The sequence below is a fragment of the Acipenser ruthenus genome, chromosome 1 (genome assembly GCF_902713425.1).
Source record: "Acipenser ruthenus chromosome 1, fAciRut3.2 maternal haplotype, whole genome shotgun sequence".
NCBI classification, from domain to species: domain Eukaryota; kingdom Metazoa; phylum Chordata; class Actinopteri; order Acipenseriformes; family Acipenseridae; genus Acipenser; species Acipenser ruthenus.
In genome coordinates, this window is record NC_081189.1 from 51,274,052 (window position 1) to 51,300,268 (window position 26,217).

The window sequence follows — 26,217 nt, forward strand, 5'->3', positions numbered from 1 at the left end:
TTCAGTTCTTTCCACAGATTCTCGATTGGATTCAGGTCTGGACTTTGACTTGGCCATTCTAACACCTGGATATGTTTATTTGTGAACCATTCCATTGTAGATTTTGCTTTATGTTTTGGATCATTGTCTTGTTGGAAGACAAATCTCCGTCCCAGTCTCAGGTCTTTTGCAGACTCCATCAGGTTTTCTTCCAGAATGGTCCTGTATTTGGCTCCATCCATCTTCCCATCAATTTTAACCATCTTCCCTGTCCCTGCTGAAGAAAAGCAGGCCCAAACCATGATGCTGCCACCACCATGTTTGACAGTGGGGATGGTGTGTTCAGGGTGATGAGCTGTGTTGCTTTTACGCCAAACATAACGTTTTGCATTGTTGCCAAAAAGTTCGATTTTGGTTTCATCTGACCAGAGCACCTTCTTCCACATGTTTGGTGTGTCTCCCAGGTGGCTTGTGGCAAACTGTAAACAACACTTTTTATGGATATCTTTAAGAAATGGCTTTCTTCTTGCCACTCTCCCATAAAGGCCAGATTTGTGCAGTATACGACTGATTGTTGTCTTATGGGCAGAGTCTCCCACCTCAGCTGTAGATCTCTGTAGTTCATCCAGAGTGATCATGGGCCTCTTGGCTGCATCTCTGATCAGTCTTCTCCTTGTATGAGCTGAAAGTTTAGAGGGACGGCCAGGTCTTGGTAGATTTGCAGTGGTCTGATACTCCTTCCATTTCAATATTATCGCTTGCACAGTGCTCCTTGGGATGTTTAAAGCTTGGGAAATCTTTTTGTATCCAAATCCGGCTTTAAACTTCTCCACAACAGTATCTCGAACCTGCCTGGTGTGTTCCTTGTTCTTCATGATGCTCTCTGCGCTTTAAACGGACCTCTGAGACTATCACAGTGCAGGTGCATTTATAAGGAGACTTGATTACACACAGGTGGATTCTATTTATCATCATTAGTCATTTAGGTCAACATTGGATCATTCAGAGATCCTCACTGAACTTCGGGAGAGAGTTTGCTGCACTGAACGTAAAGGGGCTGAATAATTTTGCACGCCCAATTTTTCAGTTTTTTATTTGTTAAAAAAGTTTGAAATATCCAATAAATTTCGTTCCACTTCATGATTGTGTCCCACTTGTTGTTGATTCTTCACAAAAAATTACAGTTTCATATCTTTATGTTTGAAGCCTGAAATGTGGCAAAAGGTCGCAAAGTTCAAGGGGGCCAAATACTTTCGCAAGGCACTGTAATTAAATGTGACTTATTTGTAGTCCCCTTACAGGAAATATTGTTGTTTCATATTCATATATATATATATATATATATATATATATATATATATATATATATATATATATAAAATCCTGTCTGGTGGTAAAAAAAAAAAAGAAAATGTAATTGTCATGTTGTGCTTAAAACACAGAATACATACTGTAGTTGCTGGTATGTGTGTTACATTGCTATCAGGGACTCCTTTGTATTGTTTGATGTGTAAACTTCTGAGTTCCTAGAGAAAAACAACTTTGTATTCAAAGTACTTTTTAATATTATAAATAGCTTAAGTATATTAGCCTGTCTATATCACATCCTCAATTCTAAATCCCTCAAAAGCTTACCCGTTGCTGGTAGATAATTCTGAATCCTCTGCTCATCTGCCTGCTGTATACAAAGCCTTTATATAGTTTTGTGGCAAACATTAGACCTAGATTTTCAAGTTCACCCTGAATTATATAAGTATTGCAAAGCACAAACTGCACCTATGCAACAGAATTGACCGATCAGACAACAGAAATTTCACGTAGTGATGGTATTGAAAAATTGAAGGCGGATGTGTGGGGATTCGCATTTAACAAAAATTGTAGGACGTCTTATTGAGTTAAACTCAGCTCATAGAGGTTGCCAACTAACTGCTTGTCCATTGAACCAGTTGTGAAAGACTAGGTTTTGAAACAAAACTTAAAAAATGCAAACATATTAAGAAAGGAGTTTCAGAAACCTACCGTGCAATTGTTTGGCTTTTCTCCAGAATGCACCCTCATGTGTATCAACAGCTTGTAACGGGCATTAAAAGACTTGTATCTCCGAGGGCAGCCAGCCCAGAAGCAGGTAAAGTCCTCCCCTTTCCGCTGGTCAATGTGCACCTTCTCAATGTGTCTGACCATCTCCTCCTGCTGGTCATAGACAGCACTGCAGTCTATCCATCGGCAACAGTGCTTACCATTGAAGTCATCCAGCTCCCCATCTTCTTCTAACAGCTGAGAGGAAGGTAGGCCATGGTAAAGATGGTTAGGGGGGTGGTGTGGATGTTGCGTTAAGACATCATTGGGTTGCAAGTGTTGGTGGGAATGGTAAGGGGGTGGGGGGCCCTGAGGGGGTGCAGACATGTCCATAGTGGGGGTAATGTGTGAGAAGGTGTCCATTTGCTCACTCTTAAACACTGAACCCAGAGGCTTACTTTCAATAAGGGGAATTCCTTGTTGGACAACCATGTTGTTCATAACAGTGTACTGAAGGTTACCCTGTTCTAGCTGCTGCATCCTCTGGTACTCAGCTCCAGGCTGCTCACTGTAGGACTGCAGTTGGGGAACACTATTGGCCAACTGGAAATGCCTTTGGGAGCCTGGGTTTAAACAAGCCTGGGGAATGCAGCTGCCCCTTACCCCTAGAAAGTGCCCATAAACTTCTGGCTGTGGAGAGATGTTGGCAGGTGAGCCCTTGGAACCATTGATGTACGCTACTAATGAGGTGGGGGATGTGCGGATGATGGTGTTAAAATCAATGCCAATTCCGTCTGACAGTGGAGACAGGGAGAGTGCCCTTTTCTTGGAACGGGCTGTCTGAGACCAGGCTGAATGCTGGGGGCTGTCTCCCCCAAAGAGGTAGGAGGGCAGGGAGTTGGCAACACTGGTGTTGGACGTTGCGGTCCCTGGAGGGATGCTCAGTAACTCCCCCAGTTCACTTTCATTGTTATAGACATTTTGCGAAGGTAGGGAGGGAAGGATCCGGTAGCGATTAGGCCACTCCTGTTTTACACTCAAAGTTGACTGGCTTTCAGAGAGGTTCAGAGTAGTTGAGGCCAATGACTCACGTGACAAGAGGGACCTAAAACAGAAACAAAGTTCTAATTAGTATTCCAGTTACAACAGTACTGCTGCCATTGCCATAAAGTAATCGGGTACCCCTCCCTGCTGTAGAACAAGACACAACCTAATTTTTTTTTTGAAGATTTATATTTTCATGATGACACCCCTTGTAGAACGCACAGGGACCAAATAGCAATCAAGAACATAAGAAAGTTTACAAACGAGAGGAGGCCATTCGGCCCATCTTGCTCGTTTGGTTGTTAGTAGCTTATTGATCCCATAATCTCATCAAGCAGCTTCTTGAAGGATCCCAGGGTGTCAGCTTCAACAACATTACTGGGGAGTTGGTTCCAGACAATTCTCTGTGTAAAAAAGTGCCTCCTATTTTCTGTTCTGAATGCCCCTTCATCTAATCTCCATTTGTGACCCCTGGTCCTTGTTTCTTTTTTCATGTCAAAGTGGTTAGGGCTCTGGACTCTTGACCGGAGGGTCGTGGGTTCAATCCCAGGTGGAGGACACTGCTGCTGTACCCTTGAGCAAGGTACTTTACCTAGATTGCGCCAGTAAAAACCCAACTGTATAAATGGGTAATTGTATGTAAAAAAATTATGTGATCTATATAATGTGAAATAATGTATAATGTGATATCTTGTAACAATTGTAAGTCGCCCTGGATAAGGGCGTCTGCTAAGAAATAAAATAATAATAATCCTTGTTCCATATCAGGATCAAGCCAGTCAAGACCATGTGCTTCAGACCATGACTTTGCTGAGGATTGATATAACTGACCAATATGTACCAATATGATTCCCCTCACTGCCCTAGACAGTTGTTTGCCTTGAAGCATAAGATGTGCTGTTGACTGTATATGTATCTGTTGCAGTAAGAAGGTGCCATCAAGTGGAGCGAGGTAACCAGTGGTATACCACAGGGATCAGTATTAGGTCCTCTGCTATTCCTAATCTACATTAATGATTTAGATTCTGGTATAGTAAGCAAACTTATTAAATATATAACATGAAAAACTACATTTTGTGTGTATACAGCAGTCATCGCAGCAAAATTTGGTCTCTGAGCATTCTTCAAGGGGGGAGTCATCATGATCACCACAACCATCCATTTCAAACTTCTTCCATATAAAACTTTAAAATAAAGCAGGTTGTGTCTTGTTCTACTGTGGGGAGGGGTGTCTCAAAAACTAGGAGCCTTTTCGCAATTGGCCGCAGAACTACAATAGTAATGCTAATTAATAGAGCAAAAAATGGAAGTATTCACTGCATATTAAATAACTTTTATAGAGATTTGCAAAAAGGTTTCCAAATGTAATGGGTCCAAAGAATCTCAAGACAGATTTCCTGAATACCACAACCTAGATTCTGATACTCTCAAAAATGTGTGGCCTTACAATTGGATATGTTCTGAAGTTATCTAAATATTTATATCTTATGTAATTACATACCTCCAAGGAATTTGTATCCTCTGAAGGGTATATTCTGTAATGCAAAAGATTTCATTTGTTTTTTAACCTTGGCTTGTCTAGCAAACCATATGCAAACAGGTGTTAAAGCCAAATTTCAAATATTCCTAAAGGATGCGGTAATGTTTACCAATGATGCAGGTAAGAAATGGTCTCATAGCTGCCCTTGACACTGCTGACCATAACTCCATTCATTATTTGAAATTATTTCCTGCTTTACAAGACTGAAAAGACTTACATTTTCTTTTTATATTCCCCTTAATACAATGTGAATTTTAATCACAGTTCTATTTGCTGAGTGGCTTGTGTTAATATTTAAGTAACCAATGGAAATATGAGCTAGATTTAGAACTGTGTTCACAGGGAAACTTTATGAGATAGTTAGTCTTAAAAAACGGAATGCTTTTGGCCTCAAAACAACATTGTGAGCGTATGTGTATATGCCATGGGCGGCAGGGGTTGGTGGGGGGGGGGGGGGGGGGGGGTTGAAACAAACAGGCTTCCTTGTATAAGTACAATTTGTCAGAATGGAATAATAACCAAGGCTTTAATACATTCTTATCTAAATCATCTTTCTCTCTTGTCTGTTTCTGTTGATGTTTATATTTTCCAGCCTTTATTTTCACTTTGATTCAGGCAATTTACCATCACAAGGCTAAACTATAATTTAAACAAATAGGGCTACAAGTGAGCTCTACACTTCTGTTTCTATGCTACATATAGGAAACCTTTGCTTTTTTTGGTGAATAAAATATGTTATTGTTTTTGAAAAATAATGTTTATACAGAAAGTAAATTAATAAGGTTATTATATTTTACAAAAAACTATTGCTGTATATAAGAAAGTTTACAAACGAGAGGAGGCCATTCGGCCCATCTTGCTCGTTTGGTTGTTAGTAGCTTATTGATCCCAGAATCTCATCAAGCAGCTTCTTGAAGGATCCCAGGGTGTCAGCTTCAACAACATTACTGGGGAGCTGGTTCCAGGTTCCCACGATTCTCTGTGTAAAAAAGTGCCTCCTATTTTCTGTTCTGAATGCCCCTTTATCTAATCTCCATTTGTGACCCCTGGTCCTTGTTTCTTTTTTAGGTCGAAAAAGTCCCCTGGGTCAGCATTGTCAATGCCTTTTAGAATTCTGAATACTTGAATCAGATCACCACATAGGTCTTCTTTGTTCAAGACTGAACAGATTCAATTATTTTAGCCTGTCTGCACATGACATGCTTTTTAAACCAGGAATAATTCTGGTCGCTCTTCTTGCACTCTTTCTAGAGCAGTAATATCCTTTTTGTAGCGAGGTGACCAGAAATGAACACAATATTCTACATTAGGTCTTACTAATGCATTGTAAATTTTTAACATTACTTCCCTTGACTTAAATTCAACACTTTTTACTATATATCCAAGCATTTTGTTGGCCTTTTTTATTGCTTCCCCACATTGTCTAGATGAAGACATTTCTGAGTCAATATAAACTCCTAGATTTTTTCATAGATTCCTTCTTCAATTTCAGTTTCTCCCATATGGTATTTATAATGGACATTTGTATTGCCTGCGTGCAGTACATTATACTTTTTTCTATTAAATGTAATTTGCCATGTGTCTACCTAGTTCTGGATGCTGTCTAGATCATTTTGAATGATCAGTAGTCTCTGTGTATAGGAACACCTCCTAAGAGAACACTTTGCCTAAGGGGACACCCTTGTGGTGAAACAGACATTTCCCATTGTAAATGCTCCGGCTAAAGGAACAGGAACTTCGCTTAAAAGAACATCCTTTTGGCACTGATAGTGATTCGTTAACAATGGATACAGTACTGTTTGTAAAAAAGCGACTGACTTGTCATCGCAAGAGTGTCTTGAGGGACACTGATTGGTTTATAAATTTTCCAGAACTGCTGTCATATCATTGAATTGTTTTGTATTCTAACTACCACGAGTGCACCTTATCGCTACAAAATGGCATGTAAACAAATGACAAAATGCGGCACTGTTTCTCTTGCTACACAAAGTTGGAAATTGTTCGAGATCTTGAAAAAAACCTGAAAATCAGACACAAGTAGCCGAGGAATTTGGTGTTTCCCATTCTGTTGAGTTGCTTCACCATTCTGTCCAATAATGTTCATGTCTTGTATATTGCTTCTACATTTTGTAACATGTGTAGGGGTGCTGTGTTAATTTAGTTTGACAGTTAGTTTATATTATTGTTAAATTAACCCCAAGTAATGCCCATTATTTTTGCCATTGCCATCTGCCATTGTGATAGCCCGAAACACACCCGGCAGCTAATTTCATAGTACATGGCAATTTAAGCTTTTTGATCATGTTGTTTTGCTTTAGTTTTATTAACGTTAGTTTGTCTGTTACTTTATTATTATAGTTTATGAACATACACTTTTTCTTTTTTGTTTTGTTTTGCTTTTACTTATTCAGTTCACTTCATATGTTGATGCACATGTGTCATGACAAGTAATACATATGTATTTATTTATTTATTTATTTATTTATTGATTGATTGATTCATATTGTGTCTTGTGGCTAACTCCGTCTTAAAGAACACTTTGGCTATAAGAACACATTGCTTGCTTCCCGAGGGGTGTTCTCTTAGCCGGAGACTACTATAGTATATTTTTCCCTATTTTAAATGTTGGATTCCTCCATATACCAGTGCCAACATAATTGCTTTTGTTCTCTGTCCTGGAATAGTTTAATACTTTTATTAAAAAAAAAACAATGGGCCATTGTAAACATTAACAGGTGGCTGACATGTAGAGGGGGGCCATGCATTCATATATTTTAAAGTAATTTCCTTTGGCTGTCAAATGTAAACGCTAGGCTCTTTATAGAAAAGATGGGAGCATCCAGTCTTTAACATTTCTCATATGATATGCCAGTAGGGGTTTGGAAGTGACAGTTCTCCCCTTTTAACAGAAAGAAATAACATATATATTTTTATCCTTAATTTACAATCTTTCCATATTTGGAAAATGATGAAAGTATTTGAGTAAATAAACATTGACAATGTGTATGAAATGGGTAAAGAATTCCAACCTTCCATTTTTATAGAATTTTGTAATTAATGGAGTCATATTCAGATTAACCATATGTGGCAGGGCGCTTGTTATGGCCTTGTAGCAGTCCTGAGGTGTATGCTCGGGACCTTTTTACACCCGCCGCCCTGCTGGAACACACCTACGTAGGCTTTCAAAGGAGCATCAGGTTTGCCATTAAAGATTTACAATAAATTACAGACAACACTATTTACAATATAATTTTATATAATTTTATTTTGCAAAGTGTATATACAGTAAAACGTCGTAAATCCGAACGTCAATAATCCAGACTGATCAAAAATCCGAACAACGTTGATGTCCCCTGAGATTCTGTAGGCCCTATAAGTAGCTTCAGCCAATCAGAGATTAGTTACAGCACTAATTATCTGTGAAACGTAGTGTACATGCGCAAAACCTGTATTAACTACAAAAGGTAAAGCTACTTTAGTTCAGTGCTAGTAAACACAGTATTTTAATATACAGTATATCATAAAAACAAGATTTAAATTACAATGGCTGCATCGAAACGAAAGATAATTCAGCTAACCCTGAAAAAAAACCTGACAATTCTTGAACGAATTGATCATGATGACAGTCAAAGCAAGATTGCGGACAATTTTGGAATTGGTAAAAGCATAGTTTCTTACATTAAAAAAAAACAGCTTCAAGCATTTATGCAAAATGTAGCATGCAATGAAAACAAAAAAATCAGTGAATGCAATGAAACAAAAATCACTGCGAACGGCAGATGACACACCTTTGGATAATGCAATGTGGTCCTGGTTTGTGCAAGAATGATCCCGTGGCACTAACTCCACTGTCTGGTGTAATTCTTTGTGAACAAGCATGGATTTTTTTATGAAAAGCTGCATGGAAACTAACCCAATTTTGATGCTGAGGCAATAAAAATGTGCATTACAAATATCATATGGGAGATACTGAAACTGAAGAAGGAATCTATGAAAAAGAAATAGAAGTTTATGTTGACTCAGAAATGTCTTCATTTAGACAATGTGGGGAAACTATAAAAAAGGCCAACAAGATGCTCGGATATATTGTGAAAAGTGTTGAATTTAAATCAAGGGAAGTAATGTTAAAGCTTTACAATGCATTAGTAAGACCTCACCTAGAATATTGTGTTCAGTTCTGGTCACCTCGTTACAAAAAGGATAGTGCTGCTCTAGAAAGAGTGCAAAGAAGAGCGAACAGAATTATCCCGGGTTTAAAACACATGTCGTATGCAGACAGGCTAAAATAATTGAATCTATTCAGTCCTGAACAAAGAATACTACGCGGCAATCCGATTCAAGCATTCAGAATTATAAAAGGTATTGACAATGTCGACCCAAGGGACTTTTTTGACCTGAAAAAAGAAACAAGGACCAGGGGTCACAAATGGAGATTAGATAAAGGGGCATTCAGAACAGAAAATAGGAGGCACTTTTTTACACAGAGAATTGTGAGGGTCTGGAACCAACTCCCCAGTAATGTTGTTGAAGCTGACACCCTGGGATCCTTCAAGAAGCTGCTTGATGAGATTCTGGGATCAATAAGCTACTAACAACCAAACGAGCAAGATGGGCCGAATGGCCTCCTCTCGTGTGTAAACTTTCTTATGTTCTTAGTTAAGGAAATAGGTCTATAGAACATTCTAGAGGATCCTTATCTTTTTTATTAATTAAGGAGATGTGGAAGGGTGGTGGTCAATTCACTGACACACACGGGAGACAGAAGTTTTATTTGAAAACACCGCACTGGTGCCGAGTTTTATTATTTTAGCTGTTTTTTTTTTCTTTTAGCCTGCAGAGGGCGCTGCTGTCCATGGCCTGAGTACCGGCAACGGTACACAGGACCACAGGAATACCAGTACTGGTAATAGTTAAAAGCTGGCACACTCACAGGTGCTCAAAATAATAATGAAAACAAAAGGCAAAATGAAAAAGGAAAATAAAACACAGTAATAAAAACTACAAAACAAAAAGTGCTGCTTACGCAGTGCGCCCACTGCCGCTAAGCCGGTCAGTACAGGCCTCCGACCTATGCTCAGCTATTTCTTTACACTGGGGTGGCCAGTGTTCCCCGTATAACTACACACGTCCCCTCGGGTACGTAATTATTTATTTTACTTTTAAATTAGGCAGACTGTCTCCCTCAGCTGGGCTTGCCTGGTCCTTGTTTACACTGGGGTCTTCTGCCAGCGTCTCTGTGTATTCCCAATCACGGCCACCCGAATGCATAACCAAGCGCAGTACTTATGGGCCGAGCAATCCCCCAAGGCCCGCCTCTCAGCCACTCAGAGAGAGGGAAAGCCAACACACCCTCTTCCCCACCTCTCTGTGTCATCGCCATGACTGACAGGCGGATCTTGCGAGACTGCTGCCCACTTCCTAAAGAACCACGGACACACCAGATAGTCAGCACAGATCTCCCCTGTTACAGGAGATGAAAGTCATGTACACGGTATTAGGGAGGCTTTTATAAATACATATTTAAATGTATTTAATAGATACAGATATAATATTTATTTTTTAATTTTATAAAATGCAGGTGTAAAACCATCAGCTCCAGGAGCTTTACCATCTGGTAATTCCATTAAATAGCATCCTTAATTTCTCCTATAGAAATATCTTTCTCCAAGGACACCGTATCATCATTAGTAAGGGTTTGTATATCTTTATTACATCTGCCTAAGTAGAAACTATTTGCTGTTATGTGGGGGTTCATTACTTCTATCAAACAGTATTGTGGCAGGACAAATTTGCTTCCACAGAGTTAAAGTAAACTGAAGTCTAGTTTTTTTTTTTTTTTTTTAAAAAGCAAAATAATAAAAGGACCTGTGAAGGTTCCACTTCTAATGAGAGGATCAGAGTTAAGAAATGTTTTTAAAGCTTTGGAGTGGGATTAACCAGTAACATGAAATAAACCATGAAGTAAAACACTTTCCTATAAATGGCTTGAAAGTTTATACAATATATTATTTCTTTTTACTAATTAAACAGAAGCAGATTCATTTTTAAGCATTATTTCACCTTCACAGCTTTATCCTAGCCATGAGCCTATCCAATATACAGTGTTACTTTAACCAGTGATTCTGAAATCTGGTCAATAAAAACAGATTTGCAGTGTTAAAGATCCCACAGCAACCTGAAGCAAATGAGTCTTCCACACAATACATTTTTGGGATGATAAAGATAAGTGGAATTGACTGGAAATATCACAGGATAGAGTTGCACTTCAAAAATAAACCAAACATCACAAAGTCTCCATGATCTAAAAACCAAACTATGGCAACAATATTCCAAAAGCTTGAGGTTATGCGGGTGACAAAACTGTTTCACGTGAAGTCTGGATCTGGAATGATTACTGAGATATGAGGTGCTGAAATTGAGGAGACAAGTCGACTCACACATACAAGTGTCTATTTTAATGATTTAAACAGTGGTGGATCTGTTTAGATAATCAAAATAGACCCCACAGCATATGCATATATAATCCTAAACTGTGGGGGGCAGCTGCATCCCCCAGGCTATTGTTGTGATGTTAACATTTGTTCAGTATGTTGAGTCTGTATGAATAACACCCATAGGGTTTTTTTTGTCCATTAGATATAATTAAGATATTTAAAATGTGTCACCATACCTTGCACCTGAGTGTGGGATGACAAGATTGGGAGGATTCATGGGCTGCTGGAGGCTGGGGCTGAGGTCATTTCCTGCAGCTGTCACCTGGCTGGAAACAGGAGAAATAGGCCCTAATCTTTGGACCATCATGGGGCTGCTTGTGACCACTAAGTTGTTGTAGCTGCTTTTCCCAATGGCTTTGCACTGTGGGCCATAGCCAAGGCTTCCTGTAAGAAAGTGATGTTATTATTACAAATGTCAAATTATGATATTATAAGTAATAAATTAGCCATGAAATAAAGAAATAATGGGGGTTATTTTCAAAGGAGATCCGCTGGAGGATAGTGTTATACGCCATTATTTCGACCATTTATTTTTTGCACCTCTGTTTTTCCCTCCGATTGAATCTATCTGCTAGTTTGGTTCATTAGTTATTCAGACACTTTCTTTTTGGTGGAATATATAATGATCTGACAATCCATTTTTCAAATGAGGAGCCGTTTTTCTGCCTATAAAAATCTTCCTGCTCACTGGTAAATCCATCTCAGTTACATATGTGAGCAGGAGGATGATGGGATATGTAGTTCTGAGAGGTCCATGCAGGTACATGGGAAGCCATCTTGAGGCAGGGAATGCAATTTAAAAGTTAAAAAAAGTGGTCAAATTGTAAAAAAAATAAATTAAAACAATACACACACCTTATGCAAACAGTTGTAGCAACACATGGGAACACAATAAAATAAAAAGGTCCTTATGTACCCTTTAATATCATCTCTTAACGGGATATAGTTCAGTTACAAAACACCAACGTCAACAAATTTTTCTTTAACAGTCAGTCTTATTCACAAAAAAACCACCAAGTTCAATGCTTAATTGATAGCTCTCATCAGTCGACAATTCATGCCTTTTTTAGATAATGACACAAACTGTTTCATTGCAGTTAATGATACAAAACATATTTGTCCTGAGTAAACTAATATGCAATTGTTTAAATGTAAAGAATGACTAAATGTACAATATTAAAACACTGCTCTTTGGGGGGCGCATCCAGTAAAGGCACCTTATAGCCTGGAGATCGCAGGTTCTAATCCAGGCTATGTCATTGCCGACCATGACCGGGGGTTCCTAGGGGGCAGCACACAATTGGTCGAGCGCCACCCGGGTAGGGAGGGCTTAGCCATGGCAGGGCAATCCATGGTTCACCGTGCACCAGCGACCCCTGCGGCTGATAGGGCGCCTGCGGGTCTGCAGTGGAGCCATTCAGATCTGTGTTGTCCTCCGGCACTAGGTTTGGTGGCTTTGCTGTGGATCCGCAGTGCAAAAAATTCGCAGGAACGCGCTTCGGAGGATGCATGTTTCAGCCTCCTTCCTCGAGTCGCCTGGGGGTTGCAGCGGTGAACCGGGATAAAAATAATAATTGGATGTAGAATGCATGTAGAAAAGGAGAAGCCATACTAATGGAGGATTTCAACATCCCCCATATAAAATGGAAAAACCCGATGGGGGGCACGATGGATGAAATTGAAATGGTGGAAATGACAAATAACTGCCAAAAACAAAGTACACAGAAAGAGTACTTGGAACTGCAAACACAAGTCAAAAAGGAAGTTAGAAAGGCCAAGAGAGAGATAGAAATCAATATTGCTAAGGGGGCTAAAACCAATTCCAAAATGTTTTTCCAATATTATAACAGCAAGAGAACATTCAAAGTGGAGGTTAAATGTCTAAGAGACACAAATGGCAAAATCATAGACGAAGAAAAAAAAATAGCAAATATATTAAATGATTACTTTTCACAGGTTTTTACAAAGGAGGACACGGACAACATGCCTGACATGTCGACCTGTTCCTATCCAATTTTAAATAACTTTAGCATGACAGAGGCAGAAGTGTTAAAGGGACTAAGAGCTCTTAAAATAAACAAATCCGCTGGCCCCGATGAGATCCTCCCAATAGTACTCAAAGAAATGAAAGAAGTTATTTACAAACCGCTATCCAAGATCATGCAACAGTCTCTTGACACAGGGGTTGTACCGACAGACTGAAAAATAGCAAACGTAATACCGATCCCCAAAAAGGGAGACAAAACCGAACCAGGTAACTACAGACCAATAAGCCTGACTTCTATTATATGTAAACTTATGGAAACTGTAATAAGATCCAAAATGGAAAATGACCTATATGGTAACAATATCCTGGGAGACAGTCAGCATGGTTTTAGGAAAGGGAGATCGTGTCTAACTAACCTACTTGACTTTTTTGAGGATGCAACATTGAAAATGGATAACTGCAAAGCATACAACATGGTTTATTTTGATTTCCAGAAAGCTTTTGACAAAGTCCCGCATAAAAGATTAATTCTCAAACTGAATGCAGTAGGGATTCAAGGAAATGCATGCACATGGATTAGGGAGTGGTTAACATGTAGAAAACAGAAAGTACTGATTAGAGGAGAAACCTCAAAATGGAGCGAGGTAACCAGTGGTGTACCACAAGGATCAGTATTAGGGCCTCTGCTATTCCTAATCTACATTAATGATTTAGATTCTGGTATAGTAAGCAAACTCGTTAAATTTGCAGACGACACAAAAATAGGAGGAATGGCAAACACTGTTGCAGCAGCAGAGGTCATTCAAAATGATCTAGACAGCATTCTGAATTGGGCAGACACATGGCAAATTAAATTTAATAGAGAAAAGTGTAAAGTATTGCATGCAAGCAATAAAAATGTGCATTATAAATATCATATAGGAGATACTGAAATTGAAGAAGGGAACTATGAAAAAGACCTAGGAGTTTATGTTGACTCAGAAATATCTTCATCTAGACAATGTGGGGAAGCTATAAAAAAGGCCAACAAGATGCTTGGATATATTGTGAGAAGTGTTGAATTTAAATCAAGGGAAGTAATGTTAAAACTTTACAATGCATTAGTAAGACCTCACCTAGAATATTGTGTTCAGTTCTGGTCACCTCGTTACAAAAAGATATTGCTGCTCTAGAAAGAGTGCAAAAAGAGCAACCAGAATTATCCCGGGTTTAAAAGGCATGTCGTATGCAGACAGGCTAAAATAATTGAATCTATTCAGTCTTGAACAAAGAAGACTGCGCGGTGATCTGATTCAAGCATTCAAAATTCTAAAAGGTATTGACAATGTCGACCCAGGGGACTTTTTTGACCTGTAAAAAGAAACAAGGACCAGGGGTCACAAATGGAGAAAATAGGAGGCACTTTTTTACACAGAGAATTGTGAGGGTCTAGAACCAACTCCCCAGTAATGTTGTTGAAGCTGACACCCTGGGATCCTTCAAGAAGCTGCTTGATGAGATTCTGGGATCAATAAGCTACTAACAACCAAATGAGCAAGATGGGCTGAATGGCCTCCTCTCGTTTGTAAACTTTCTTATGTTCTTATAAGGGTGGCTGCTAAGAAATAAATAATAAATAATAATAATAATAATAATAATAATAATAATAATAATAATAATAATAATAATAATAAATGTGTCAACATACATTTTAAAGTTTTACAAAACGTTTTGATTGTCATTCATGAATTTCTTTTAGAAAATACAGTGAATTTTCCATCCCCATCATATCATTTATGCCAAGTCCCAAGAGGCGCTAAGTTAAGCATGTGCAAGTAATGGAGCGATTAGATGCTCACTTTAGTACATATCATTATGCACAGGCGCACCTGGTCTGCATATGTAATCAGGAGCATCTCGGAGGTCAATGAGATGCTAATGACTTATCTGCATATTCCCTGGAGCATCTTGCTGTGAATTTCCACTTACGAATGTGCGCATGAGCATCTTTCGAGATGCACCAGGCATTTATTTCATTTTCGTACATATGTCGCAACTTTGCGCATGATATTTGTGCAAGCAAGTACGTAGGCCACTAGGGATATAGGGATGCAGCAATTCAGATAAATATGTAGGCCCTATTCTCCGAACAGTCTTATTAGTCAAGAGGAAGATTTTAAATGCAATACAAAATGAGCAGTCAGTGCAAATTTTCCAAAGCAGGTGTAATATGCTCAGTCCTTTTAGTACCAGTCAATATCCATGCAGCTGCATTTTTGACCAATTGTACAGATTCACCAGGTGAGAAGGCAGCCCAATCAACAATGCATTACAGTAATCAATATGCAATGTTACAACAGCATGGATCAAAACCTCAGCGTCCTTCTCTAAAAAGTGAACTCGTAGGTAGTAGAAAGAAGACTTAAATCACTGACAAAACATGAACCTCAAAACTAAGACAAGAATCTGTGATTGATGCTTAAACTGGAATCCACTACTTCATTGTGCGAGACAGCTCGCTGAGGTTCTAATTGACATATACAAACATAACTTTTTGTGTCTAACCTCAGGTTTACTGGGTCTTTCATATCACCAGTTTATTGTTGTGCACCTCTAAGGGGCTGAAATACCTCTCAAAGTATGTACTTGACATTTCAATCTCAGTAGTATTCTCTGAAATCATCCCCATACTTTCCAGACCCTGGGTACTCGCCTACAACAGGACCATTGACATCCTTAGATTAGAACATATATCCCTGTTATTTTATTTTTTACTTCTCACTTATTCTACATTAGAAAACTATTCAGTGCCATCAGCCAATCAGCTTCCATATATAGCAGGCATTAATACACAGTAGATGCCTGCTGGAACGCCACCGCATCACCTGTGAATCAAAATCAATCCGCGCATTTTCATTTTGACTTGCTGTATTTTTAAGCGTAGTTCACATCTAGTGGACAGTAAATACTAAACAAAGACACAGCTGGTCCAAATGTATTTTATTATCCACCAAAACCAGTCAATCGATACTTTGCACTGACAAAAGCAACCAATTCTGTAGCTGCAACTGCTGAGTCAGCCAATCACAGCCTGTTAGTTCGACTGGAGCTCAGACACACCATCTTTCAACAACAACAAACCGAGACACGAACAGTTCAATAATATTGCTCCATTCAAATATATGGCACTGTTCAAATAAACAATAAGCAGTTCTGACAAGTTATTTGTTTCATAAAGAAATGTTTTCTCTAATTATATGTGTGATTGTTTATGCCTACTTTCCTGAAACTTTTCTAAGTGGAAGGGTACCTCACGAATCATTACAAATTTCAAGATAAATGTAGGTTTTAAAGTGGGTTTTTTTAAAGAAAAATCTTTTTTTAATAGCATTAGTGCCCTCTTGATGAAGGGTCTACCATGTGGTAGCTGACCTTGACTTTCGTTAGCGCCTTCGCCTTCTGCTTGGGACATATGACTCCTGTCGCGGTCAATTAACGCACGGTAGAGCCTTCATCAACAGGCACGATCGCTTAAACAATATATATTGTGTTCTTCTCTGTTGTGTTTCTGTTTAGATTAATTACCATGATGAAGATGAGTGTTGGCACTTTACACAGCATAAAGTAATTGCAGTTAGTTATCATAGTTTTTGTTGTTTGATACTTAACATTTTTTCTGTTATGTTTGTTTAGTAACAACAAAACAAACAAAACTGATCCATGTTTGGTAATTGACTGTTTGAAATTATTATACTCTATTATTAAAAACCTGCAATGTAAACTCACACAAAATGCTTGTACATTAGTATTCTGTCACAACAATGACTACTTAATCTTCTGAGCCAAGTATACAGCTTTACTGCACTGTTAGCGCGTTACTCTAAAAGTTCTAATTACACTGACTTTAGAATTCAATGTTATTCTTTAAATAAGTCCTATTTGGGTATTTATACGCTGCAACTTTATTACATCATGACCCAAACAAAACCTTCTGCCCTCCTATTAGCCCTAGTCACTGGAGGCAAAGCCTGGGAAAATTATACAAACAGCCACAAATATTTCAAACCTGCATTGTCCCTATTTGCTTGCACTGCTCTCAAAGCTAAAGGCATTCCTCTTTTCAGGTTTATTCTTTCATTAGGCCCAGGCGTGCTAATTAATTGGAATTTTCCAGGGTCTTTGTTGTCCTAACAAAAAAAGGTCCTATTCACCTTCCAATGGTCAGCACCATGACAATGTGAATAAGAGGTAGGAATAAGCCCACTTTGAATGACTCAGCCCCTGTAAATACTCCAATTCCTGCACTCAGGTTCCAGCCGTGCCAGAACTGATTTATGTGGAGTGATGTCTTAACCACGGCCTTTATACTACAGGAGATAAAGCTATTCGATGATATTGATTAAAACTTAAAAGTAGCTGCTTTTGAACAGCAAAGAAAAAATAAAATAACCTGTTCTCAATGACTCAAAACTGTATTCTACACACTGTTTTTATTTATCAACAGCAAACGCCTTGTACTGCTAACCCCACAAATAGTAATACACCTATGGTGCAAATCCTGTCGAACTAACTACATTTTGAAAAGTTAACAGTCCCCATAATGTGAAATAATTAAATAAATCCAGTCATGAAACTTGTTTTCCCACAACACTTTACTAATTAGTCAATCCTCTAAACTGCCTGTGATTGTCTGTCTATTGCATCTGTGATAATTAACAACCGCCCTCTGAGGTCAACCAGTAAGAACCTACCAAGCTGAAGCTGTTTTTTAAGAGAGAGAACATCACCACCAGCAAAGGAACTTTTGAGAATCATAGAATACAGCTGTGTAAAAAGACCATACCTCAAAGTGACTGCCTTTATACTAAAGAAACTTAAAAAGTAGGGCTAATTCATCTCAGTTAGGTTCTTTTAAATGTGTACATTTTATTTTTAGATTAATTTTTTTAACACATCTTAATCGCCTTCTGTCTTGACCCTCTCAGCATACCATAATTAATTCCCAGTGACACTATTAATATACGTGCAACGCAATAACTGCAATCGTCGTTTCAATAGAAAGTTAGTCACAGTACTGCATTATGGAGCAAAGCACTAAAAGCAAAGGACTTATATGGGAAGTTTTTTTGTTTTGTTTTGTTTTTACTTTCTAACAGTTCATTGAATAGAAATACTGTTACTTGTATCTATTAGTTCCAGTATCACAGAATGCATCTAGTCTACTGTACAACCTGCATGCTATAAACACGCCTTCCCTTCTCAAAATACTCTTTCTAGCAGTTATTCTGCTACAGGCAGAAACAACAGAACAACAGTTCAACCCGTCAGTTTCATTTTTTATTTTAATTCAGGATCTCTGCAAGCCTGTGCATCAAGCTACATCATGTCAGTACCATACAGGGTGTTCCACTGAAAGTAGCCACGTATGTACGGCATTCAGTCCATGTCCATGTTGGGAGTGACATTCCTGTATAAACCAAGTTTGTAATAAAGAGGATTCTTGTACATGTCTGTGCCTACTCCATCATGTGATTATTTATGTACTATTATTTATGTGTACGTTGTAATACTTACTGGACTACTTTCAGTGGGACACCCTGTATTACCAATGCTGTTGCAAAGTGGCTAGCTAACAACTTAAATTTCAATGATCATTGATCAAATTATTATTTTTTTTTAAATTTAGTCGTTGCCAATCAGTTTTTTTTATTATTATTTTCTCCCCAATTTGAAATGCCCAATTATTTTTAGGATCAGCTCACCGCTACCACCCCTGCGCTGACTGATGAAGATGAACGCACGCTGTCCTCCGAAGCGTGTGCCGTCAGCCGTCCGCTTCTTTACACTCTGCAGACTCACCGTGCAGCCGCCTCAGAGCTACAGCGTCGGAGGACAACGCAGCTCTGGGCAGCTTACAGGCAAGCCCGCAGGCGCCCAGCCAGACTACAGGGGTCGCTGGTGCGCAGTGAGCCGAGGACACCCTGGCCGACCTAACCCTCCCTCCCCCCGGGCGACGCTCGGCCAATTGAGCGCCGCCCCCTCGGAGCTCCCGTCCACGGTCGGCTGTGGAATAGCCTGGACTCGAACCGGCGACGTCCAGGCTATAGAGCGCATCCTGCACTCTATCGAGTGCTTTTACTGGATGCGCCACTCGGGAGCCCCCATTGATCAAATATTTTAAAAGATTTTTTTTTTTTTTTTTTAGCAATGAAACAGTTTGAGTATATGAGTATAATGGATACCCTTTTAAAGGAAACTGATAAGATAATATACAATTTTAATTTGAAATGCAGTAAGGTGAATAATAAACTGACTGAACATTGTGTTTGAGCAGTTGGTTCAAACAATTTAATAGCAAATGCTGGAGTTTTTTCTGTATAATTCTGTGTAAATAAATATAAAACCATAAAGAGTTGTGAAAATGTGGTTTCCATGCGCAGAGAACTGGTACACAAGTGAATCTAAGCTGCTGTAATAAAGCAAAATACCCTGTGCCTGCTTGGTTAATAATGTGCTTTACTGCTCTTGACCAAATTCAGAGATGCTCTCCTTTCTTTTAAGTTGTGTTGGATTTACTGCTGTGTTAAATATTAATGATGCAAACAAATAAAACACAATCAATACGTTCATTTGCAATTTTATTTGGTCAGTTCTGAGGGCATCAACAACTTGGATATTGTTGCGCTGTTTTGGGGGCGATCGAGCTGGCTTATGACATCCAGTTCACAAACGATATTTATTAACGTGGACGCGTGTTGTTTTTGGGCATAGCTGGGACCAAAAAAAGGACGATAATTAATTCAGTTAAGCAGCTCACTTGCTCTTCGTGTTTAACTTTAGCATAGTTTTTAAAGCAAGGGTATTCTCAAACAGCTGCTTTAATACTTTAACAAATGCAAAACGCAGTTTGTGGTAAGTGGTTTTATACAGAACTGTAAATCCCACAAAATATATACAACATGACAGACCAGACACAGCAAAAAACAATAATAAAATCACCATAAAATCGCCCATCAGCCACTACTTTCTGCCTTCTTGGAATCCACAGTAACAACTGACCTGATCCCTTGCAATATTTATAGTTAAGGATAAACATGCTCTTTAACATTTACACTTGAAATGCGGGTTTCCATGCGAAACTGGGCGTGGTTTTCCTGTGTGTTTCATCAATTACACGAGTAAATGAGATTTACCCTATCCCTCTCTTTGGCCGTTTTTTTCGGCCACAAACCTGATTTACACGAGTCATTCTCCCAAACGTGCACGCACATCGCCATTTCACGTGTAAATTGACCCACATGGAAACCCCATGAATGTCGAACCAGGGGACTTTTTTGACCGGAAAAAAGAAACAAGGACCAGGGGTCACAAATGGAGATTAAAGGGGCATTCAGAACAGAAAATAGGAGGCACTTTTTTACACAGAGAATTGTGAGGGTCTGGAACCAACTTCCCAGTAATGTTGTTGAAGCCAACACCCTGGGATCCTTCAAGAAGCTGCTTGATGAGATTCTGGGATCAATAAGCTACTAACAACCAAATGAGCAAGATGGGCTGAATGGCCTCCTCTCGTTTGTAAACTTTCTTATGTTCTTATGTTCTTATGTTCTTATGTGTCACAGTGATGCTGGTGTATCACTGAGTAGAGGATATTAATTGTACCAAATCACATTAGAACAGGGGTTTTCGGGGCTCCCGAGTGGTGCATCCAGTAAAGGCACTCCGCGCGGAGTGCAGGATGTGCCCTATAGCCTGGAGATCACAGGTTCGAATCCAGGCTATGTCACAGCCGACCGTGACCGGGAGTTCCTAGGGGGCGGCGCACAATTGGCTGAGCGCTGCCCGGGTAGGGAGGGCTTAGGTCGGCAGGGGAATCCACGGCTCACCGCGCATTAGCGACCCCTGTGGCCGATAGGGCACCTGTGGCTCTGCAGCGGAGCCGCCAGATCTGTGTTGTCCTCCGGCACTATAGGTCTGGTGGCATTGCTGTGGATCTGCAGTGCGAAAAATGACGGCTTGGCAGGAGCACGTTTCGGAGGACGCGTGTTCCAGCCTCCGTTTCTCGAGTCGGCGGGGGGGTTGCGAGCGGTGAGCCGGGGATACAGATAATAATTGGGCATGCTAAATTGGGGTGAAAACCGGGGTAAAATAATTGGCGACGACTAAATTAAAAAAAAAAAAAAAAAAAGAACAGGGGTTTTCAATCTTTTAAAGCTGCGTACCCCTTTCCAAAAAATGTAGTCCACTGAGACAGTCATAAAATGAAAACAGAAAAAAGGTCTGTACAATAACATGATACAACAAAACGCACAAGCCTTGGAGTGTGTGATGGACATAAGAACATAAGAACATAAGAAAGTTTACAAACGAGAGGAGGCCATTCAGCCCATCTTGCTCGTTTGGTTGTTAGTAGCTTATTGATCTCAGAATCTCATCAAGCAGCTTCTTGAAGGATCCCAGGGTGTCAGCTTCAACAACATTACTGGGGAGTTGGTTCCAGACACTCACAATTCTCTGTGTAAAAAAGTGCCTCCTATTTTCTGTTCTGAATGCCCCTTTATCTAATCTCCATTTGTGATCCTTGGTCCTTGTTTCTTTTTTCAGGTCAAAAAAGTCTTCTGAGTCGACACTGTCTATACCTTTTAGGATTTTGAATGTTTGAATCAGATCACTGCATAGTCTTCTTTGTTCAAGACTGAATAGATTCAATTCTTTTAGCCTGTCTGCATACGACATGCCTTTTAAACCCGGGATAATTCTGGTTGCTCTTCTTTGCACTCTTTCTAGAACAGCAATATCCTTTTTGTAACGAGGTGACCAGAACTGAACACAATATTCTAGGTGAGGTCTTACTAATGCATTGTAGAGTTTTAACATTACTTCCCTTGATTTAAATTCAACACTTCTCACAATATATCCAAGCATCTTGTTGGCCTTTTTTATAGCTTCCCCACATTGTCTAGATGAAGATATTTCTAAGTCAACATAAACTCCTTGGTCTTTTTCATAGTTCCCTTCTTCAATTTCAGTAGTCCCCTGGGTTGACATTGTCTATACCTATACCTGATGGATACAATTATAAAAGTTAAGGAGTTATAAAAGAAAAAATATATATTATATTTACTTTTGCCTAAAATAGTCCCTCAGACAGGTTTCTAGTTGTTGGAAACATCATCATTTTATTGTAAATATTAATTAATTAAAATCAACGAAGCCTCCGTGCTAGCCTCAAATCACTCAAAAATAACATAGGACTATTCCATGATAGCAAATGGCAATCATGTATTTTTATTGATAACAAAATTACAATAAAGAAGGCAAAGAAAAGTTCACTGTCCACGCATCTCTACAGCTGACCTCATTACAAAAACATATTATTGGCATTTTTAAATTCTTGGTGATTTAAACGTACAGTACTGATACTAATTAAAAAGCAATAATAATACGCTTACCTAGTATGTGATGGATGTCCCTGCTTGTTACCACACAAATCACTGATGATGGCAGGGAAATTAGAAAGAGCTTCAGTCGCAAGACATTTTTGGCGTTTTTAATCTCTAACGGTATTTCGTCTTGATCGCCCTTTGCTACTAATGTTCTAGTATTGAGCCAACAATCCATATTTTTTCACTGGATTGAAAGCTAAAAACTCTTAACTCTCACATCAGACGTAACGCATGGCAATACTTTGGTTTCTAATTGGCCATACATTCTGTATTTTGAAATGTAGTACTTAAGTTACAATAAACTTTAATCGGGCCATTGAAAAAAATAAATATCGCTTTGCAGGCACGAACGCACACAGGAAATAAAATGTTAACTCATTTTATTTCCTGTGTGCGTTATTGCCTGCAAAGCGATATTTATTTTTTTCAATGGCCCGATTAAAGTTTATAGACTAGGCTTTTAGTTTTTTTAAAATATGTATTTTTTTTTTTATCTCAGACAGACCAACTGTTTATATGACATTTAAACAACAGGGCTTATTTAAAACGTACATATTTAATATGTAAATTAGTCGTGTGTGCACTGAACGCTCTGTCACAGCTCGTCAGTCTGGTGTTAGCGACTAAACGTTGATTACATGATAAAAGTCTGCAATAGATTGGCAAGTGGTACTAAATAAATGCGTTGTCTGCCATTTCAGAACTTTTTTCGCGTGTACCCCAGTTTGAAAACTGCTAGAAGAAACCACATTACTATACAGTTTAATAGTCGTAGTATTAAAATGTCATTTTTCTGACTGGTAAATTCTTACCTTCCAGCTTCCCCTTTATTTTGACAATTTCCATATAAAAAATTGCATTTTTTTTGTTTACATGTTTCATTCTTAGCCCCCAAGTAAATATTTTGGACAGTTTTATTTGCTTTATTTATTTTTACAACACACATTCGTGTTGTTGATAATATGATAAACGCGTATATCTGCTTCAGGTACTGTATTTAATTTTGTTCAAGGTTAAACGATGGCCCGTGTTACAACACTAAAAATAAAATGTCAAATAGACAATATATTTCATTGGTTTTGTGGATTTGCTATATTTTTAAACTTATTTTAATACTGCACATAATGATATGGTTTTGAAAATGCTACTTACCAAAACCGTGACTGCACATGAACTGTATTACATAATAATTTTCTTTATTCCGATTCCAGTGGCGTTTTCTCAGTGCAAGATGTATATACAGTGCTGTATAAAATCACATACACTGTGTATATATATATTATAAAATATGTGAAATTTGATATTATATATATATATATATATATATATATATATATATATATATATATATATATATATATATTACAAATTTCACATATTTTATAACGTTACCGTAGGCTACTTTTTTTTTTTTTTTTTTAGTCAATGATGCGGTTTTCGTTTCGCAAATCTACTGCACACAGTATTTTTAAGCACAAATATAATAGCCTGCATTTCAAAAGTCACTGCCGAAGCTGATTACTTACTCTTCCAGAAGTAATGGTGGGGTTTTTAACAGGGATACTATTTGCACCGGGCCACGTTGTTAACAAGCCTGATGTCGTCCAGGCTTTACTGTGAAACTGCCTGTAACCAGGGAGGGTGTGAGTGCATTCTACTGGACTGGAGAATAAAAACACGGGAGTTTAATTATGAAAATGCAAGTGTAGGGGGCTACCGAGTGGCGCATACAGTAAAGGCGCTCCGCGCGGAGTGCAGAATGTGCCCTATAGCCTGGAGATCGCAGGTTCGAATCCAGGCTATGTCACAGCCGACCGTGACCGGGAGTTCCTAGGGGGCGGCGCACAATTGGCTGAGCGCTGCCCGGGTAGGGAGGGCTTAGGTCGGCAGGGGAATCCACGGCTCACCGCGCATTAGCGACCCCTGTGGCCGATAGGGCACCTGTGGCTCTGCAGCGGAGCCGCCAGATCTGTGTTGTTCTCCGGCACTATAGGTCTGGTGGCATTGCTGTGGATCTGCAGTGCGAAAAATGACGGCTTGGCAGGAGCACGTTTCGGAGGACGCGTGTTCCAGCCTCCGTTTCTCGAGTCGGCGGGGGGTTGCGAGCGGTGAGCCGGGGATACAGATAATAATTGGGCATGCTAAATTGGGGAGAAAAACTGGGGTAAAAAATTGGCGAGGACTAAATTAAAAAAAAAAAAAAAAAAAAAACACAAGTAAAAAAGATTAGCCTGTCGTCAGACATGTCACGGTAATACAAAATTCATTAATATACTGCGTATTGTTATTGTGTCTGGTCTGGGAAGGGGGACACACGGGCGCGTTAAGAGAATTTCAGCAGGACATTTTTTATTTCAGGGGGGCATTGGCGCAATGACACGGCCTAGTGCGAACACTGCAGAGAATTTGTCAGGCTGAGATGAACTGATAAGTTTTCAGGTCCCGGTAATGTATAGACTGTCTGCATTAATATACCAAAAACTTTTCTGTTCACTGATATGTAAGTATATACATATGAATTTTTTAAAAAAGTACCTGCAATAGGAGTCGAATTTCACAAACGAGATGAATATTCTGTGTAAAACAGGCAATGCTACGTTCGGTGTGATTCTTTTGTTACACCACGTATCACTGCCTCACATCAGCTGTGACAGAAAAAGACACTTATTGCAAAGAGAGAGCTTTTTATTTTTTTTCCTGCACACACTTCCCCACCTCTCTGTTATCAGGGGAAGTGAGGAAGCAATCTTTCTGATTCTACTGGAAATACACACTTTTTAAGGCTGCCACATTTACATTTTGTCCCTGCAGTAAACTGAACAGCAACATTTAAAAGATGGGCAAGGCCTTGTCAAGACAAGACAAAAAAAATACTGGTATATTACATTTATAAAAAGAGAACAAAAAAAAGCACATTACCTTCAATTTGGCTCTGCATATTACTTTAATATTTACTGCTAAGCAGGACATAATATAATATTCTAGATAGGTAGAAAAGATTTATGAGAAGTTATTTGCATCCAAGCTTCATTGATGGAGTACAGAGCTTTGGGAAATCTTCATAGCTAATTTACCTAGAGCATGATGCTAAGCACATACCAACTGCCTTAAGTTTCACTTTCAGCAAACATTCTACAAATCTAGAGGAATTTACACATGCAAACTAATAATTAGAAAATACATTAAATGTTTTAATATATTTTGGCAATAAAACTAGATTTACAAAAAAATATTTTTAAGTAATATTAGCGATTGTACCATGGTTTTGGTTACATATCTTAATAACTCTGAATTGCCTAGCTATTTGCTATAGCACCTCCTGTTCCAAATAGAGAGGGAAAAATAAGTACAGTAGTCTCCGCTTACAGGAACACCTCGGCTTCGTGAACAACCTTGTTGTAAAACTGAATTTTCCCATTGTAATGCTCCGCCTAAATGAACAGGAACTTCGCTTAAAAGGAACACTTTTTTGACACAGATAGCAATTTGTTCTACTTCTTTCTCAGTAGGGCAGTGTGTGTACTGTATTAACAAACAATGTATTTTTTTTAATTAATTTGCTGATTGACAAACTACAAAAGCAAACAACAAACTATTTAAAAAAACAAACATTCTGCCCATACAAATGCTATGGTGGTCTGTAACAGGGCGAGGTCTGTGCTGGCTGTCTGACGCATGCATGGTTCGGCAGGAAGATCCGCCCGTCAATCATGGCAGAGACACAGAGAGGTT

General features: G+C 38.9%; 1 protein-coding gene across 1 annotated transcript in view; it reads right to left on the minus strand.

Annotated features, from left to right (window-relative positions):
• Window positions 1–26,217, minus strand: part of glis3 (GLIS family zinc finger 3) — a 287,369-nt gene that overhangs the window by 248,282 nt on the left and 12,870 nt on the right. Inside the window, exons 3-4 of the mRNA XM_059026109.1 lie at window positions 11,250–11,457; window positions 1,999–3,100 (exon numbers count right to left, since the gene is read on the minus strand). Coding sequence (XP_058882092.1) covers window positions 1,999–3,100; window positions 11,250–11,457 — 1,310 coding nt within the window. The remainder of the gene's footprint in view (window positions 1–1,998; window positions 3,101–11,249; window positions 11,458–26,217) is intronic.